The sequence below is a fragment of the Styela clava genome, chromosome 2, assembly GCF_964204865.1.
Source record: "Styela clava chromosome 2, kaStyClav1.hap1.2, whole genome shotgun sequence".
In the NCBI taxonomy this organism is placed as follows: domain Eukaryota; kingdom Metazoa; phylum Chordata; class Ascidiacea; order Stolidobranchia; family Styelidae; genus Styela; species Styela clava.
In genome coordinates, this window is record NC_135251.1 from 7256434 (window position 1) to 7276491 (window position 20058).

The 20058-nt window shown below is 35.6% G+C and overlaps 1 protein-coding gene across 4 annotated transcripts in view; it reads left to right on the forward strand.

Annotated features, from left to right (window-relative positions):
* Positions 1 to 20025, forward strand: part of LOC120336588 (low-density lipoprotein receptor-like) — a 32847-nt gene extending 12822 nt beyond the window's left edge. Inside the window, exons 9-23 of one of the 4 annotated variants that reach the window (XM_078120322.1) lie at positions 12 to 167; positions 1174 to 1299; positions 1744 to 1939; positions 3182 to 3301; positions 3990 to 4232; positions 5370 to 5506; positions 6566 to 6706; positions 7266 to 7397; positions 7950 to 8090; positions 9462 to 9506; positions 10841 to 11011; positions 11626 to 11769; positions 12556 to 12591; positions 13770 to 13906; positions 14974 to 20025. In XM_078120322.1, coding sequence (XP_077976448.1) covers positions 12 to 167; positions 1174 to 1299; positions 1744 to 1939; positions 3182 to 3301; positions 3990 to 4232; positions 5370 to 5506; positions 6566 to 6706; positions 7266 to 7397; positions 7950 to 8090; positions 9462 to 9506; positions 10841 to 11011; positions 11626 to 11769; positions 12556 to 12591; positions 13770 to 13900 — 1919 coding nt within the window. In that variant the 3' untranslated portion in view covers positions 13901 to 13906; positions 14974 to 20025. The remainder of the gene's footprint in view (positions 1 to 11; positions 168 to 1173; positions 1300 to 1743; positions 1940 to 3181; positions 3302 to 3989; positions 4233 to 5369; positions 5507 to 6565; positions 6707 to 7265; positions 7398 to 7949; positions 8091 to 9461; positions 9507 to 10840; positions 11012 to 11625; positions 11770 to 12555; positions 12592 to 13769; positions 13907 to 14973) is intronic. The other 3 variants (XM_078120316.1, XM_078120328.1, XM_078120323.1) reach the window with 3 other exon arrangements.
* Positions 20026 to 20058: the final 33 nt, after the last annotated feature.

The following is a 20058-nucleotide window of genomic DNA, read 5'->3' on the forward strand; positions in this document are numbered from 1 at the left end:
TCCTTTTCCAGGTAAAAAGCCAGCAAAGTCGCCACAATCTTGTCCACTTGAGACACACTATAGATGTCCAGGGGACGCAGGCAAATGTATTCCTGCTAAAAGGTTGTGTGACTCTATTAAGGATTGTCCTGGGGGAGAAGACGAAAAACAAGGCCCGCACTTTTGCAGTAAGTTCTTTGAGTTTTGGATTCTTGAATTTATTTAAGAGAAATGGATTTTAGTTGTTTAGTGAGCTACAAAAAGAAGTTAGACATTTATTAAAGTGAAGGCGTATAATAATATGTGTAACCAAATGTTTACGAATAGATAAGAATTTCGTTACTCCTGAAGTATGCGCACCAAGATGGCGCACAACCTAAACTCAGGATGTGTACCAGGTTAGGGTTCAGGTTATGCGACATCTTGGTGCGCATACTTCATAATTCTGGAGCACCAAAGTTTGTGTGCAAGCATTAATGTAGAAATTGAAAATTGATGTAGCCAGTGGAAGCCTGATTTTCCTGGAAAACCAGAATTCTGTGGAATATATATGGGAAACGTGGGCTTAGTAGGAAGAGCCAAGTTTGAGCAACAGGCATAGAGGTCAGGGCTACTGTCTGAATCCAGATCTCTGAGTGCTTGATTCAGATTGCAACTCATTCTTTATTCCTGATCACTACTTGAATATGTGAATGTTTCTTTTTATCGTAAGATTTTTATAGTTTTGAAAGTTATTACTTATCGATCTTAATCGGTAAGTATGTTGATAGGTATTTGTTTGTCTGTTAGATGGACTCGATATCTCAAGAAGGCAAGATTGAATCTGCTCCAAATTTTGCATGTGCATTCATCATATCTTGGACCAGAAGCCTATTGATTTTGGATGAAATATGTCGTATAATCAGCGAGTTATTAAGTAATTAGTGATGGGACACGCGGTGTCACTATAGAGTCATGATTCGAAACCGCAGTTTCGATCGATAAATCTTCGGTCTCTGATCAATATTCTCGTTTTCTAATTTGTTAATATTTGCACCTGACTTTATATGATACGAATTGTATCGCTATACCGCTTGGAAGACTGGACCTCAGTAATTTTAAATTTTTTTTTTACGGATTTTTGGTAAAAATAATTGAGTGGTCTTGACATGGGCAATTCCAACTGAACGCTATTTTATTCTTTTTTATTTTCAGATTATAATGAATGCACCGATGCCACTTATTCCAATTGCTCACACACATGCATTGATATGAGAGTTGGTTTTAAATGTGAATGTAGAAAAGGATACAAATTGGCAAAAGACAAGCACACTTGTGAAGGTTTGTATCCACAAATGATTTCCCTACATCCCCCCTGAACAACCCCCCCTCTCTCTAAAATTTCAAACACCCCCTTATTTTCAGGTGTGACCCGATACTTTAATTCTCAACGTAAATTAAATTGTATTCAAATACTCAGAAAGTGACTTAAATGCCAGTGAAAATATTCAGTCAAATACATAACACATTTTTATAAGTTGCAAATAGGTTTACCATTAATAGCAGAATATATACCACCCCCCAACAAATTTGGAAATACCCCCCCTAACTTTCCAGGGGAAGTTCTAGTACTATTCACAAAAAGGGTTGCTGCCTGCTGGATGCCTGGACCATCATCATCAAAATTTGAATTATTATTATGAAAAATTATTGCCTAAACCTAACCTGGTACACACACCTACTGGAGTTTTTTTTTGGTAAAAATTACCATATTTATTTTTTCAGATATCGATGAATGCATTCGAGGTATTTCATATCCCTGTCAGGAATTTTGTTTTAACACAAATGGCTCGTATAAATGTTCTTGCTATGAAGGCTTCACTCTTTTGCCTAATGGTGAATGTAAACCTAATGATGAAAAACATGACGTCTCGTTTATTGTTAGTGGGATAGAAGATATAAGGAAAATTACTTTAGATAGGTATGAAGAGATTTATTATTGGACATGTTAGTGGACATACCGATCGTTTTGCATTATTGTTGTTCTTGTTCTTATTGGTATTCTTCTTGGTATCATTATGAAAAAATCGCTTTTCTCATTGATTACTGGACCATTTATGTTGAAATATTCAGTAAGTAATGATTATATTTTTCGCTAGAAGGCTATTACTTTTATTTCTTTCAAATATTCCGGTTAGCTGTATGGGATTCTTGTTTTTGGTGTGCTATGTTGTCATAAAAATTTGAAGGGGCGCTACGTATCTATATATTTGAACATAGCTTTCTTGTTATCTAAAAAATTTTCAATGCAGCGTTTTCACATTCATTTCACAAGCAGCCACTGAATTGTAAAGTGTTGCTCCAGTTTTGAGGGACTCTAATTATTTCGTTTCGTCATTGTCTACCCAAATTATCACAACCCCCGTTTCAAATTTATACTAACCAATCCCATGTCCACATTTGGTTACCAGTTCATGTCAGGTATGGATGCATGAACGATAGCGAAGGTAGCTATAATCGAGTGAACCACCCTACGACATCGAGTAAACCGGCAATCCTCTTGCATATTATTATTCCACTCCTAGGCCACGGAAAGATTTTGAAGTGGGCCTCAGGACTGTTAAAAATCGCTAGTTTTATTTTGATTGTAGTACCAATGATTGATGATGCTGTTTTCTGCTACTGAATGGTCATTTTGATTCTAATTATTGAAGGAAAGTGTCCATTTTCACAGCAAGATTTTGATTTTTCATTTATTTTACCCTCGCAGAAAAAATTCAATGGGCCACGAAAATTTTTGTGCAATGAAAATGGGCCACGAAAGAAAAAGGGTTGAGACCACTGGTTTAGAATAATAACCGTAACAAAAATTATTACAAAAACTCACAAAACAAAATAGAGCTTCCAGCTCAAATTAACTTGATGTCGATGATAAATAAACACAACCGGTGTTAGCGAAGCGATTTAATTTGCTGTTGTTTCAAATTTCTATTGTCGTCAGTTGGATTTCTAACATCAGGCAAATTAAATCGTTTTGCTAACACTGTTGGGTGCTCCCAAAGTATGTGCACCAAGAGGGCGCACAACCTGAAGATAGTATTTATACCAGGTTAGGGTTATCAGGTCGTGCGCCATCTTGGTGCACATACTTCGGGAGCGCCAAATTCTTAGTATTATTGAGTCCATGTCCTCTCTTAAATTTTATTTTTCGTTTTTTTTTCAGGCATCGAGGTCATAAAGTTGTTGTTCCTAATATCCCTGCTGTTGCTGTTCGCTTTTTAGCCCTCGATATTAGAAATGGCTTTGTTTACTGGACGGATCCCAAGAATGAGGCCATTTCAAGGTGGGTTTATTCTGGTGGCCTGTATATTTTTTAACCCATATATGCGCAGGTTCAATTTATATGCGGGTGCTAAAATCGATGGGTTAGGGTTAGTATGGGTTCAAATATTCATAGGTGCAATAGTGTGCAAGTGCAATTGTTGTGGGTTCAAATGTTATGGAACTGTTTATTCTTTGTGAGTGCGTCCCGCTTGTAAAGATCACTGAAATGTTTGTATATGGCAAGGCTTCCTAACTTTTGTTGTTGCTGTGAACCCCTAATTTTTTATTCAAAGTTGTATGGACTAGAGGTAAGATCGGGCCCAAAAATTTTGGCCCGACCCTGGCCCGTGGGTATTAAACCCGGCCCGAGGCCGACTAATTAACTGGATTCGCAGCAAACCCGAATTTTATTTAGGAGTTCATTGAATTGCATTGCAAGAGTTTAGTACAGTATGTATCGTGTTGATGAGGTAACTTCTGTTTTTTTTTTGCATACCACGGTCTCTCATGGCCAAAACACGGCGAAACGCCGCATTTAAAAAAAAAAGTGAGCCATAGAGAAGCCCGACCCGAACGTAATGATTGACATTTCAGGCCCAACTCTGTTCGAATTTCGGGTCGGGCTTCAGATCTTATCTCTAGTATGGACTCCCAAGTATTAATTCGAGATATCGGAGGTACATCACTGCAAATTTTTTTTGTTTCAGGTATAAAATATCGACATTAGATAGCTTGAAAGCATCGCCACCGAAGCCAAAAATATTGGTCCGTTCTCCGACAATCAAATCTCCTGGTCGTATTGCCCTCGATTGGGTTCATGAGCTATTATTTTGGGTCGATTCTGACAGAGAATCAATATCTGTGTCAAAATTAGACGGAACGATGTCTAAAACTTTGTATAGGTTTCCTAATACGATAGTGGCCGGATTTGCTGTCCATCCTAAGTATGGGTGAGTGAACATTTTATAATTTTTTTTATAAAATCAATCTTTTCTAATCAATCTTTTTTTGACCTAAAACAGAGGTTCCTCAAAATACAAATCATGACACATAAAAATAAAAATTTGACTTTTTTATGTCTAGTACTAAACGCATAAAGATAAGGAATTTTTCGTGTAATGAATTGCCATTTTGTGGCGCACTCAAAATGATGGAATACACGACACAATATGGTATCGAGAAAATCAGACCCCGACGAATTAATCGAACTAGTGTCCGAGCTATTGAGGGGGGTATAGAGAAATTAAATAAGTCCATCAAAACTGCAATTTACAACAAAGCAAGGCGTTTAATAAACTAAAAAGTATGCGTCAACATGAAACAAACAGGCCAATGAGATGGCAGGGCATCTGACAGGGCAGCTACCATGTGTTGATATTGTATTATTTGTACTATTTCATTTTGTCTATTTCTGGCAACACTGCCTGTTAACTTCTTTCATTGTTATTGTTTTACGCTTCGATGATTTTGTATCTGCTTGTCCTTGCATATGATGATTGCAGCATGGGTGCTGTGTATCTATTCTGATTGTGTAATATAAGGTTGTATTATATGATAATAGTCAGTTTAACACCATGGGCTTCAATGTTTATTTTGATCAAGAAACCGTCCGTTAATTCAGAAAAACGCAAATGTTATTACGCGATCATCAACATAATGTGTGAACCTGATTACCAAATCTATCTGCCAATGATGGAGAATTAAGACCGAAATTGTGTTTTATTTTCCGATTTGATGTTGATTTGAATTTTTTATCCTTATGATGAGTAATTTTTCAAATATCAAAGTTCTTGAAAAAGATTTCAGGCTAAAATCGAGAAGCAATAAACACAAAAATACTTAAATCATTAATAGAGATATTGGTTTATATAGCTATAGCTATTGCATAATTCCATATTAGTATATTACGTTTGGAGATAATCAAATTGGTGAATCGTTGTTGCGCTGCAGAATTATATAATAGTTAGCTGTCAACCAGCAGTTATTTTCTATACATTTCGTTCTCTATTACCTTTTTACTCTTATGATTTTATTTTTGCTTATAAATTAATACAGCCAGCTTTAACTGAATGATATTTTTCACCTAGATACATATACATGGGATGCATCTTAAACTCAGGGAAAGGTGAAGGCGTGATTCGTAGATGTGGAATGAATGGGAACAAGACTTCTTGTGTGTCAATTGTAACGAGGCAGATCAAGGCAGTATATGACATTGCTATTGGTAGGTAGTGGGCGCTTGGCAATTTTCACCCTCTCTCAGATTTCCCATTGTAAATTATACTAACCCTAGCTTTACAAACTTTTTGTTTGTTAATTGTAACGAGGCAGATCAAGGCAGTATATGAGATTGCTATTGGTAAGTAGTGGGCGCTTGGCAATTTTCACACTCCCTCAACTCGTAAACTACACTAGCCCTAACTTTACAAGACTTCTTACAGACTTTTGTCAATTGTAACGAGGTAAATCAAGGCAGAATACGAGATTGCAACTCAACCGCAACCTCCTTTTTTCCCTGCTAATTTCGCACCTTTCACTTTGAACATGGCTCTCTACAGATAGCTACCGATACGTAATGACCTGCTCAATTTAAAAACTTTCATGTCTATTGTATCAATCCAAAATAATTTTGTAAAAAATATTATGAAGAAAAATGTGCTTGCGATGATTTTGTTATCAAAGACATCACATTCACCCGAAGTATATTAATAATAAAAAAGTTAGATGTTTTCCTCACTGTACCAAAACATTTAATTTTTAAGTTTTGCACTTCTGGATTAAAGCACTCAGTTACTTGACAACGATCCCAAAATTTTACAGATTATGATCAAGATATCCTATATTAGACTGACTTTTCATATTTTCCCGAATTTAAAAATTTCCCCACTTTTACGAGACTTGTATGTTAATTTTAACTAGGCAGAACACTACTCGAGTTTTAAAATTTTTGCTTTTTTTAGTAATTACTTATCGATTTTAATCGGTAAGTATGTTGATAGGCATTTGTCTGTCTGTGTGTTTATCTGTCTGTTAGATGCACGCGATATCTCACGAAAGCGAGATTGGATTTGCTGCAGATTCCGCATGTGCATTCATCCTATCTCGTACCAGAAGCCTATTGATTTTGGGCGAATTATGTCGTATAATTAGCGAGTTATCAATTAATTAGTGATGAGACACAAGGTGTCACTATGGAGTAAGAGCGCTGTTTTGGGGGATCCCCTAACTTTCGATGGATAAGTCTTCGGTCTCTGACCGATATCCTCGTTTTTACTGTTTACAGATTATGATCAAGATATCCTATATTGGACTGATCCTGTACTCGAATTATTAGCGGGAAGCCGACTGGATGGTGAATACAGACAAAATCTGATCTACGATGAAGCCTATTCTCCATTATCTCTTGCTGTATTCAATGGAAGAAGTAATGTCATATTCATTGATTGATATTTTTGTATTTGTCCCTGGAAAGGGGGATGGGTTAGACCTTTGAGGTGGGAAGTCCTTAAAACGAGGGTACTTTTATGCTGAGGCTTTTTGTATATGTCCTTAAAAAGGGACATTTAAGGCATTAAAGTGAAGAATCCCCGAGACATGAGAAATTTTATTTAAAAGCTGGCATTGCAGCATCTGCTCCAAATTATGATATGCTAAAGTGAATCCAAAATAAAATGACTGTATTTTTTGCTCCATGCGAATCCATCATTTTCATAATTTTATTTTTATTGGACACGTTTAGTGGCCATAACGATCGTTTCAAAATTTTGTTGTTATTGTTATTTGTCTCCTTTGTCTCCATTTTTAAAAAATCGCTTTTCTCTTCGAATACTGGACCAATTGCTTTGATATTTTCAGTGGTTAAAGATAAAATTTTTCTCCAGAAGGCTATTACTTTTTTTTTCGCTATGACGTCATCAAAATTATTGTCACTGGGTGGCGCTACGTGTCCATATATTTTAGCATAGCTCTCTTGTTTTATTTAGTATACTGGATAGACAAGGAACGACACTATTTATTCTCCTCCAGTCGAAGTGGAAGTCAGGTGCGGGTCGTGAACAACGACATTTATACGAGAATGGACATGGCTGTACTGAACGCAGGAGCTCAGCCACCAGGTTTGTGTGAATTCCTTTATTTCGAATAGAAAATATTCTTGTCCATGCATATGCTGGGTTGCGTTGTCTAGATAATTTACACCAGTGGTTCTCAACCTTTTTTAACTTGCGGGGAAATTTTAAAAGTAGTTTTATGAACCGATAAACCTTCGAAATTTTCTCACATAAGTAAATTGTACAAAAAAACAGCTGTAATTTCGGTACTCTTGTAGTATGTGAACCAAGATGGCGGACACTGGAACATAGTGTGTGTAGCAGGTTAGGGTTAGGACATTATTTTATTCCAATTTTCCTCATTTTAGTTCTTTTATGAATTGATTTTGCATCTGCTTATGCTTGCTTCTGATGATTGCATCATGGGTGCTGTGCAACCTAATATATATCTATTCTGATTGTGTTATATAAGGTTGTATTATATGATATTATTCAGTTCAACATCAACCATTCAGGGCTTGGAATGGGTGTATGAGCTTTGACCTAGTTTGCTTCACACATCAATAAGGGTATCCACAATATTTTAATATGTAAAATATTTATATATTTTTATCCCAGGTACAAATTACTGCCTGAATTCTGAGTGCAAGTATCTCTGCTTACCTGAAGCTTACGACTCTTCCGACCCTCGTAATTACACTTGCTCGTGCCCGGATTCTTATGTTCCAGTGGAAAACGATTCAAATGACTGTAAACCAAGTAAGTGGGTTAATATGTGGGCGGGGGGAGGATACACCTGCCTTTACACCTTCGATTACCTAGCATGGGTTCACGGGTCAAATATTGTGGGGGATGATTATGGGAGAAAGTATGGTTGAGGTAACCTCTGGTTGGTTGCGCTTCCCCCCATTATCAGGTCTGTGCAAGTAAAAGAAATGGGTACTCCCGAAGTATGTGAACCAAGATGGCGGACACCGGAACGTAGTATGGGCACCTGGTTAGGGTTAGGCCATAAATGAAGGTACAAATACTTTGGGAGTCACTTGGCTAGTTCCCGACTAGTTCCCGAACTCGTAATAGAACTAAAATGAGGAAAATTGGAATAGCCCTACCCCTGTACTCTCGGTACCATGTTAGGGTTAAGCCATAATTTCATTCCAATTTTCTTTATTTTAGTTCTATTACGAATTCGGGGACTAGCCAAGTGACTCTCGTAGTATTTGTATCTGAAATTATGACCTAACCCTAACCTGGTGCCCATACTACGTTCCGGTGTCCACCATCTTGGTCCACATACTACAAGAGTACCTCTTATTTTGCATACAGAACTATCATAGTACCCTCGCAAAGTTACTGTACTTTAATTAACTATTTATTTTTTTGTTATTTTTGCTAACATTAATCTACTGCATGCTTTATTAATGGCTTGTATGCATTAACCCATTGCATCATGTAGCCCGTTGATTTTGCAGTTACACACAGATAATTTGAGTGTTCACTTAATCATATTAGATAAAATCGTGGTTTTATTTTGATTCTTGTAATGTTTGAAAATTACAAGATATAAATTATTTTAGTAGCAACATATACGCACTAATGTCTCTCCATCTTGTCTATTTTTTCTCCAATAGAAAAAATTATTAGCTTCTTGGCTTTTTTTGTGGGATGGTTCGATAATCCAAATTGTTCAATTTGTATGTGACTTGCTTATATGATTATAATGTATGGTTAATTTTGTAGGGATTTTACTCTCTTGATATTTTCTGGTAGTTTGTATCCCAATAGGCTTAGTGCCTGATTTTTGTCTAATATAGTAATTAAAAATTATTTCCAAAATATATTTTTGAATCAAATTTTGGTCCTAAATCTTCATGTTCTTGGACTTTTTGAATTTTTATGGATTTTACAAAGCTAATAATCCTGCCATTGAAATTCATGATATGTAGCCAATGCCTGTTTGAACTATTGTCATTTGGTTACCTGCATTTGACGTTTTTCTTTTTATTCATAAACTAGCAAAAACATACCGATGTCATTTTATTCAATAAATGAGGTCGAAAATCATTTTTCGTTTTTTGGTTGTTACTATTATTTTCCGGTGGGAATTGATTTGATTTTTAATTCTGGCAGTAATTGATCCTGTTCAACGAATGAATTCCCGACAATCAAAAATAAGTAAGAGAATGACTTTCACACTTTTGATTTTGATTGCATAATTTGTTGCTTGATTTCAGGGGATGTCCATAAATGACTGTTCGAAATAAAAAAAAATTGATTCATTTTTTTACATACAACACTCATTCGCGCCTTACACGCAGCCACTGATATTGATTTACTCGTTACACTTCAAAATTCACATATCGTCAAACAATTTTTTGTTCAACCCTGGTTTGATTTGATTGTGTTCAAGCGTCATGTTCTCACTGTTAACTCAGTATAAACGTATAATTAGTAGATGTCTTCGAGCATAACCAAAGTAACCTCCAAGACACGCCATGATAACTCAATTCCAGAGAACAAATGGCTACTTCACCTTTATGATGTCATCTGTGACTGACGACATCACAGGTCATGCTCAGCCATCTGGGAAAATGCTAGTTACCAGAAATACAATAATGAAAGTTAAAACACTCACTACTTCCTAGACGCAATAAATCGTGTGACTTTGGAGAGGCAAACTGACAGGGTTCTGGTCTTTTTTATACATAGTATCCGCTTGTGTATGAGTAGTCACTCAAACAGAGTGACGGTTTGGAAAATTGTTCGATAACCTTGATACCAAAAAGTCAAAGTTTCAAAACCTATAAAAATCATCATTTTATATGGACATCCTCGATTTCAAATTCTTAATTTTATTTTAGCTTCATTTTGCATGGCTTGTATTTGTTGCTGTGAATATTATGTTTATTAGAAAACTTTTGATCTGAAGTATAAGTTTCGGCCGTAGTATGTCAACCAAGATGGCGGACACTGGAACATGCCAGGTTAGGGTTAGCTCATAATTTTATTCCGTTTTTTGGTTCTATTATGAGTTTGGGAACAGCCAAGTGACTCCCGTAGTATTTGTACCCGAAATTATGGCCTAACCCTAACCTGGTACACAAACGACGTTTCTGTGTCTGCAATCTTGGTGCACATACTTCTGGAGTATCGTTTATTTTGTTTTTTTCACGTTATAAAACTTCTCTACTTGTATGTGCATGGCATGGTATGAGAGAAAATTCACTCAACCTCACCTCAAACTGATTTGGTTGAAAATTTTACATTACTTCAGAACTTAGAGAAGCGTATAATTCCTTAGAGATAAAATATGTACTTTGAATATTTAGTTCCTCAATTTACTTTATTGGGGGCTCCTGAAGTATGTGCGCCAAGATGTGGCATAATCTGAACCCTAACCTGGTACACATACTATGTTCAGGTTGTGCGTCATCTTGGTGCACACACTTCGGGAGGTCCCTTTATTGTCCATTAAAACCAAAATATTCTCATTCCAATTTTTTTTCCAGCCACCTCCCCCTCAACTGTCCCTCTTTCACAAAGCACTCAAACAACATCGACCACCTCAACTAAACAGACGACTACTTCGGTCACAACCGGGGCAGTCACAGGACAATATTCTGGCAACAGTCAAGGAATGTCATCAGGAACAAAGATTGTGCTTATAATTGGTATTATAGGTAAGTTTGTTTTATGTTCATTCAGATCATTTTGTCATTACTTATATGTATAGGGTGTCCATGAAGTCTTAAAAAGGAATTTATTGATACCTTATATTATTTTGGCGCTCACAGAAGTAAAAATACTTAAACAATTCCTGATAGAAAAAAAAAAATAACTGGCTAAGATATTATATTGAGAACTGACTTCATAACAAAATTGAAATTGCAAAGGGAATTTATGGACACCCTGTATCACTGTATGTTTATACAGTCAAGACAATCAACATGAGTTTCTCTTCCCACTATTTGTACAGTCATCTTTCTGCACAGGGCTTCTCTTAGCCTCTGGAATATTTCATCGTGGTTCCTTGTCGTAACCTAAGTTTAGTTTATTACTTTATAAACAAATCCATGAGTATCAACAAATACTAGATTTTAATTAACTTAAGCATTAGCAGCATCTTAAAGCAGTACACAAATGAGATGACAAAGCACTAACAAAACATGACTCAGATAAAGTTGACTGTTGCCAGTGAACAGAGAAAGTTAAGACACAAATTATATAAATTGCCACATCCATCTCCACCAAAAAGGTTAACTCCTCAGTATTCATACAGTAATATTTTTTATAGCACTTCTTGGGTTTATTGTAACCATAACCTGGTGTGTCATAAGATTGAGGAAGAAGCATTCTGCTCGTAGGAGCATGAACTTTAACAATCCAATCTATAGAAAAGTAACCGGATCTGTGGCTTCAACCAACTCTTCTATAATCGGTAAGTCTTCAAGCTGAAAACACCAATTTTTGTGGTGTTATGTATTTTTGTGTTTTATGAATTTTGGAATGATGCTGGTAGCCTTAATTAGACCTAAAATTGGGGGCGGGGGAAGCAAATTTTGATTGCCTTATAGTGCAATTCAACTCTTAACTTGGCAGTTGCCGCATCTCGCTAAACTTTAGGATTATAGTTGCGCTTTCTAATGAATTTGGTTAAAAAAGGTTTTAGATTAACGATATTGAGAAAAAAAGTGTATTTAAAATGATCAGAATTGATGTTTTTCATACAAAATTTGCCATTTTTGCTTAGAAATCAGTATTTCTTAAACATTTTTGCATCCCATTGACCCCAGGCTGATAAACTTGATCCCACAGCCTGGCTCAGAGACTTTTTCGGAGGGATTGTGTAATGGCTTGGTGGTGTGGCGCATCGTGCTAAGCATTAGGAATACGCTCGCCAACAAATCTCTGATCTGTGGATTTGCAGGTTCGAATTCTGTGCGGGGATGGTTATATGCGAGAGGACTGCTGGACTCTTGTAGGTGGTTCACGTAACCCCTGGATGGTTACGTTTTCCTCCACCATCAAGTCCGTACATCTGAAAACAAATAACTGGCTAACTAATCCCATACCCGACCTGGACTGGTAACCAGACGAGAGGCCTTGGTTCGCCATATGAGTAAGTCGTCTTATCGGCTTTCCTCTCCTCGGGATTAATATGTAAATCTTTCTCTTATATATTCCCCAATTATTGAATATAACCACAAACTAATATTTATTCCAGATAAAAAAAGCAAGTCCAGCATTAGTGAAAGCTCAGGTTAATATTGCGAATGAGTTGAAAATATTAATTTTATCTCATAATCAACAAATCTTAATTAATGTAATCAGTTGATCCTTATCAAAATAGATAAGAGCAGATGAAATGATTGGAATAAAAAATGCTAATTTGTCCTCTTCAGCTCAGATAAACAAAAAAATCATATTAATATTGCAAAAAATATTAATTTTATGATGAGTTATGTCTTTCTAGTAATCAACAAATCCTAATGAAAGTAATCAATAGCTCTTTATCATTATAGATAAGGGCTGATAAAATGATTAGGATAAAAATACTAATTTTCCCTTGTCACCACTTTAAATGTAAATCAGATCAATATTGTAATTAAGTCGAAAATTCATAATTTTATGATTGCTAGATGTCTCTCTCGATCAATTTATAAATCGTAATTAATATAATCAGTAACTCCTTATCATTATAGATAAGGGCTGATAAAATGATTAGAATAAAAATACTAATCTGCCCTTGTCACCTCATGTAAACGTAAATCAGATCAATATTGCGATTAAGTCGAAAATTCATAATTTTATGATTGCTAGATGTCTCTCTTGATCAATTTACAAATCGTAATTAATGTAAGCAGTAACTCCTTATCAATATAGATAAGAGCAGATAAAATGATTAGAATAAAATTGCTGATTTTAGTATTGCAACTGGGTCGAAAAATTATTATTTTATGTTCACTAGATGTGTCTCTCTATCACCTTACAAATCCTGTAGTCAGCAGTTCTATATCATTACAGATAAGAGTAGATAATAATACGATAAGATTAATAAAAAATGCTAATTTGCTCTCTTCATCTCAAAAAAGTCAGGTTATTATCACAAATGAGTTAACTCAATGGTCACTAGATGTATATTCCTATCACTTTACAAATCCTATCATATCGGGATGTCGTTATTTGTTTAATTATTGCAATAATACAAATAAGAGAAGATTAAATTAAGAATGAAAATTAATTGTTCTTCTGATTTTTCATCTGACCATGAAGTCCATGCTTCCGAAAACAAATAACTGACTAACTAAACCCATACTCGACCTGGACTGGTAACCGAACGAGAGGCCGTGGTTTGCCATATGATTGAACCGTCTTATCAGCTTTCCTCTTCCCAGAGATAAATATGTAAAACCTATCCAACAAACATTTTCTTTCCAGGATTAACAGATCCAAGTCCAGGAACCAGTTCTGGTGATGTCAGTAATTACTTAGAAGATGAAGAAGAAGGAACCGCGGGATTGATCAATAATGAGGAAGTTCCAGAAGGAAGTAATCCTTCTATTAGTTGAGGTGAGGTAAGGGTCGAAGGTCACAAGCATTTTTTACCTTGAGTCGTAATTTCATACTTTTCATGGTAATAATTGAATTCCAAATTTTACCAGAGAAACTCGACGAAGAAAAACTAAATTTGCCGTAGTGTTGTAACAGTCTCTTGAGGAAGGCTCGCTTTGCCAAAATGTGATTTTTACAGGAATTTAAAATAGTTTGCATGGAAGTGATTCAAATCTGTCAAGACAAACTTTTTATATTCATTTTCCAAGTTGTTTTCATTTTGTTGCAAACTGAATCTTTTGTAATTTTTCTCGTTAAGCTTCTTGTCATTAAGAACTAGATCATTGCATCATACGTGGTTTTCAAAGAGTTTTAATAGCATTGAAGTAGATTTTGCAGCTTCGAGTGGGTTTGAGTTTGATGGAAATGGTGTCAATCGGCTCCTTCAAGGCTAAAGGTTGCTGATCCGTGCACTAGGTCAGGGCTACTCGAATATTTTTACCAAAGATCCGCATACAAAATTACAAAAATACTTGGGTTCGGTCTTTCCAGAATTTATATTTCGGCATCCTTAAACGTGCACTTTCTTGGCCGACTAATGATTATTAGCTAATCAAGATTAATTTTAATTAAACGCTCGCCTTTAATTGATAAATTACAAACTCGAAATACAAAAATTGACGCATGGCGAAAACACAAAAATGGTGCAATAATGGGTCTTCGCCGTGAGGTGTACTTCGCCGACTTCTTGTCCAGAATACGGCGATCAAGATTGCCATGTTTACCGAGTTCACAGGTTCTTTGCGAGCAAACGCAAGTTTAAATGAAGGAGAGAGATTTCCACGCGCGAAAAAACGTGCCTTTAATTGATAAATTAGAAACCCGAAATACAAAAATTGTGCATGGCGACGGAGAGGCGGAAACCGAATCCTGTTATCGGATCCTGTTGGATTCGAATACTTTGGGATTCGAATCCTCCGGATTCAGTATTCTATATTGCTCATCCCTAGCCTGCACTAGGTCAGTTGTTGCAGTTGTAGTTAAGTTTAGTTCTAAATTCTGATTCTCATTTTATTTTCATTATTTGCAGGAGTCCAGATTTTACTACCATGAAGACTTCAAATTTTTGCTGCTATAAATTTCAACCAAGACAAAAAAATTGAAAAGCAAAGTCGAAAGAAATATTCACTGTGCCTCATTCAATATACACCATTTTATGCACCAGAATCAACAACGAAAAAACGGCTCAAAAAACGTTATTTTGATTTGAAATTTGAACGTTTACAACTATTTTCCTCCTCAAAAAGAGCAATGCACTTAAACTCAGACTCATGAATTTTGTATTTTTCGATATTTTATGTTTCCGTCAACTCAAATCCGTCCTTAATTAAAAAATGTCCGTACGCATCTGGAACAATTCCCACATTTGGACTGGTAAATTGATACTAGACCTGAAATGGACAAAGTATGACTCGATGGCCAAATTCGGCCCTTTGGGTGTGCCCACCTAATGCTGCTATAAATTTCTGCTTTTAACCAGTTCTGCATGTACTACATAGATGTTGTAATTAAAATCTCAAATCGGTTTTGCTAATTGCCACATCCAAACTAAAACCAAATTTTGATGTTTTAACTAAAAAAATAGCTCAAGGTATTTGTTGAGATAGCGATTAAATTTAGTTTTGGCACGAGGCTTATTGTTTCCACTTTCGGTTTTGTAACACTCTTCATAAAATGTAAATTTTCACGTCACACTTACATGGCCCGCCAGTCAGGATGGGCAAAATCTTTGGCCCCTCCTCCAAAAACCTTGCTCACCCCCGTGCTAGACTATGTATAATTATCGACTTTCCTCAAAAAATCTCAACTAGGGGTTAGGAATATCATATTATTAAAATCGTTACCACTAGAAGTACTTGAGGGCACGTACTTCAGGAGACTCAAAATGTCCGTATGCATCTGGGACAATTCCCATATTTGATAACTAGATCAGGGTGGTCCAAACCCAGGTCCACGGGCCACATGTGGCCCGCCACTTCATTATCTATGGCCCGCCACTTCATTATCTGTGGCCCGCGTCGCATTCGGAGAGGAATCATAAAATCGCATTTCGTGTTGTTTTGTTATAAAATTAACAAAAAAATCTTTTGACATATTGTTGCATCACTAATGTCACTGAATTAACTAGTGTTATGGCTTGCTGAGGCAACGAGCAAAGCTCTTGGCACTATTGTTGCCAGCGAACAATGCAAAAATAATTTTGTGGCCTGCGGAGCTGCCAATCTTGGCCCACCCTGAACTAGATGCTAGACTACCTAATTGAGCTTATGGGGTACATTCCGCTTAGAGGAATATGAGTTTAAAAAATCTCAAGTCTAAATCACTAACTGCTTATGATCTTGTGTAGCAACTCAACAAGGAAAGGGGCCATGTTTGTTGTTTGATTTGGCTGTCTTCACCCTCCACGACCCTGAGTTCAAGTCCAGTAAAACAGAACATAAGGTAGTGAAAACCGCATAATTGAAGTTCTTGGAAAAAGTGTTGAAAACCTTTTTTAAATGCAGTTTTCTTATTCACCATTTTCATATGTAAATTCGGACCTCCAGAAGTATGCGCACCAAGATGGCGCACAACCTGAACCTAGTATGTGTGTATGGTCAGGATTCAGGTTGTGTGACATCTTGGTACGCATACTTTTGGAGCACTGTAAATTCAATATAACTTTGTTATAAAGCTTATTATCTAGCTCAGCTGATTCTTTTTATTTCTAATTTGCACATTCAAAAATTCATCCATAAATACCTAAAATGTTCCGTAAAGGTGCTCATACTCCAGAAATTGATAAAAATTCCTTGAAACCTTGTTCCATATTTATTAGAGTGCTAAATTTGACGGATATACATTTATTTGCCCATCCATTCTGAAGTTCTATTTTCCGTTCTAAATTTTTATTTTGATCAACCAGAATTTTGATAATCAAGAGTGCAGTGCCTGTTTTTTAATATGAATCAAAACAGAAAAAAAAATTGCTTTTCCCATATAAATGTAGATCAACACTTCTGACTAGCATCTGTCACTAATGTGGGAGACGATACTACTTGTCCATCCAGTCAATTATTTATTTAATCATTGGAATTCTGATCATGATTGCCTGCTTTTTATATCTAAGCTAAACTATTTTCTGAACTAGGACAGTAAAAATTCCTCTTTTTTGAAATTAATTTTTTTCAGACGTTGTCACACACGCTTTACCAAGGCTTTGTACTAAAGGTAACTAATCTTCTATGAGAGCTGCTCTTTGCCCCCTACTCCTTTCCTACGGTTCCTGCGTGTGATTCGTTTACTTATTTGATTATTTCTATGTTAGGGTTGTGGCCAGGGGTGGGGAATTTGAGAGTCTGAATCCCCACTTTTGGAATGTAAAATAAAACAGTTATCTGTCTCATACACATTCGAAGTTTTAAACGTATTTTAGACTCTTCAGGATTCTCCCTCCTTTGAAAATTCTTCGCTCTGCAAAGTCGAAACTTTAAACTTCATGAAGTTCCATTAGGTATTCTTCATAATATTTTTAATTTCAATGCTTCAGTAGTTATAAAATTTTGTCAACTTTCAAAAATGGTTTTGCATGTATGGCAAGTTCAAATGAGCAAAAGCCGTTTTTGAACTATTTTTTATTTTTAAATATGGTCAAAGAATTGTCGTAATTGCTGCTTAAGTCTTTGAGGCCTCATCATTCTATTTTTTTCATTTGTGTATTTTTCAAGCTTATATTGCGAACTTTGGGACTTGTATGTGAACCCCCTTGAGAGCGTCTATGGGGAATTTAAATTTCTTTCTTGTAGAAATAAGGGTCGTCTTAAAACTGAATTTTTAGCCTATATGAGCAGTTTAAATTTCAATCTTGGGTGCTCCCGAAGTATGCGAACCAAGATGGCGGACATCGGAACGTAACATGGGTAACAGGTTAGGGTTAGGCGATAATTTTTTTCCAATTTTCCTTATTTTAGTCCTATTATCAGTTCGAAGACTAGCCAAGAGCCTCCCGTAGTATTTATACCTAAAATTATGGCCTAACCCTAACCTAGTACACATATTACATTCCGATGTCCGCCATCTTGGTTCGCATACTTCGGGAGCCCCCAATCTTGTAGTGTGAGTGTACTGGATAACAGAGATGAATATTTTGTACTTTAACCAGCAGACACAGTAGCTTAAACAGCTACCATAGTTATAATTAGTGGTGGGATTCAGCCGGTTTGCACCGGTTCTATAGAACCGTTTCACGGAATTTTACGAGATCAGCGAACCGGTTAGCATTACTGGTCACTGTCAATGACTTTTTGTAACAGAACCTGGGTGAAAAATATGACTTTTGTGATGGAACCGGCTGACAAAAAAATTGAATTCCAATTCTGGTTATAAAGACTGGAGAAATCTTTCCCTCCCGACATCGCCTATCTAATTTACAACACCTTAGGTGAAGGTGAACCTTCTTAAGCCATATGGTGTTCTTGCAAAACCAGAGGTTATTTCAATCTGGGACTGCTTTAATAGCATAAGGTTTATTTTTTACTGAGGGATATACAAACATACTTTTAACAACGAATAAAGTCATGAGGTTTTACAAGGTTTATACTTCGATTTCACTCATAACCTGTGAAAACTGAGTATATGTGAGTTCTGTTTTATGGGCGCTATTATTCTATTCATTTATTTTTAACCTTTGTGTGTTTTTGAAGCCTAACAGATGCAGATTTTTTTCTATGGTTGGGGAAAGATCATTTTTAACTCTTACTGCAACAGTGTGTTCAATCCATTAGTCCAAAATAGAGAACTTTTTATTGTTTTTGATAAAAAATTCAAAAATGTGTGTACCAATAAAGAGAAAGGGTATAGGGACGGAAGCCTATTGGCAGGGAGTATATTCACTTGGCTTACACAGACCGTCCCCGATCTCGTAAGAGAACTAAAATAATGAAAATCTGAATAAAATTTTGGCCTAACCCTGACCTGGTACGCATACTGCGGGAGTACCAAATTTTGATTCCATAATAAAGCAAGCATATCTGTTCCCAGATTTTTCTATTTTTTGAGACTATAATTTACTTTTTCTGCTTGCTTTTAAGCGTTTGAAATATTGTGTTAGCTTTGTTTGAGTAATTAATTTTTATTTTTTCTAACATTGAAGGTAATTTTTAATTCTATATTGTAATTTTTTATTTCAATTTTTTTTAATTGACTATTATTGTTAGAGAGTGCTTTTTTGTGAGGAATAGGATTATGCTAATTTAACTGAAATTTCTTCTTATAGAATTATAAATACAAATTACAAAAAATATCTCATTTTTTGAATTCTAAGTTCTATCATGTATATGAGATGTGTGAAGAAGTAATAACTTCGAGAATCTTACGACTATATTTGTAACACCAACAAAATACCCAAAATAACATTTATTGTGAAAAACAACATTTAATTAAAAATTTAATATAGAGAGCTTCATACACTTAATTTGCCTTCTAAAGTAGGCCATGGTTCATCATGATGTGTTCAAATAACTTGGCCTGAATTTTAAAAATGATTTTAATATAAGACCTCCCCCTAAAATAAGACCTGGTCGAAGGCGTGAATTTTTTTAAACTAATCAACAGCAAGAAATCTCTTCCACACGTTTTAATGATTAATAACCCATGTTTAGCAGTTATTTTAAATCAAAACATGTTATTTATAAGTAAATCGGTTCTCATATCATTTGAAAATCTCATAATTTTTTACTTTGTTTTGTTAAATGAAAATATAAGACATCCCCCCAAAATAATCGCTAGTGTTATTTTGCGAAAAAAAATTAACACGGTTTGATTAAGAAGTCTAATCAAGTTTTCTTTCCCTATTGTGCACACATACTGTTCTTCAAGGGCTGCTACCATGCTTTTAGAATAGGGATAAAACTAACAAAATGCTCTTTCGAATTCTCCGAAATAGTCAAGTTGAACTGTATGTAACGCACATTATTTTTTGCATTCTTAGAAATATTATTATGACGAATTCATCTGCTTTCTTTGTTTAATTTTTCTTTAATTTAACTCTTTGTGTTTTACATGCAATTTGCTTACTATGGCTCAATAAAAGTGTTTAATGAAACTAGTTTTCTTTCAATTCATTATGAATACGACA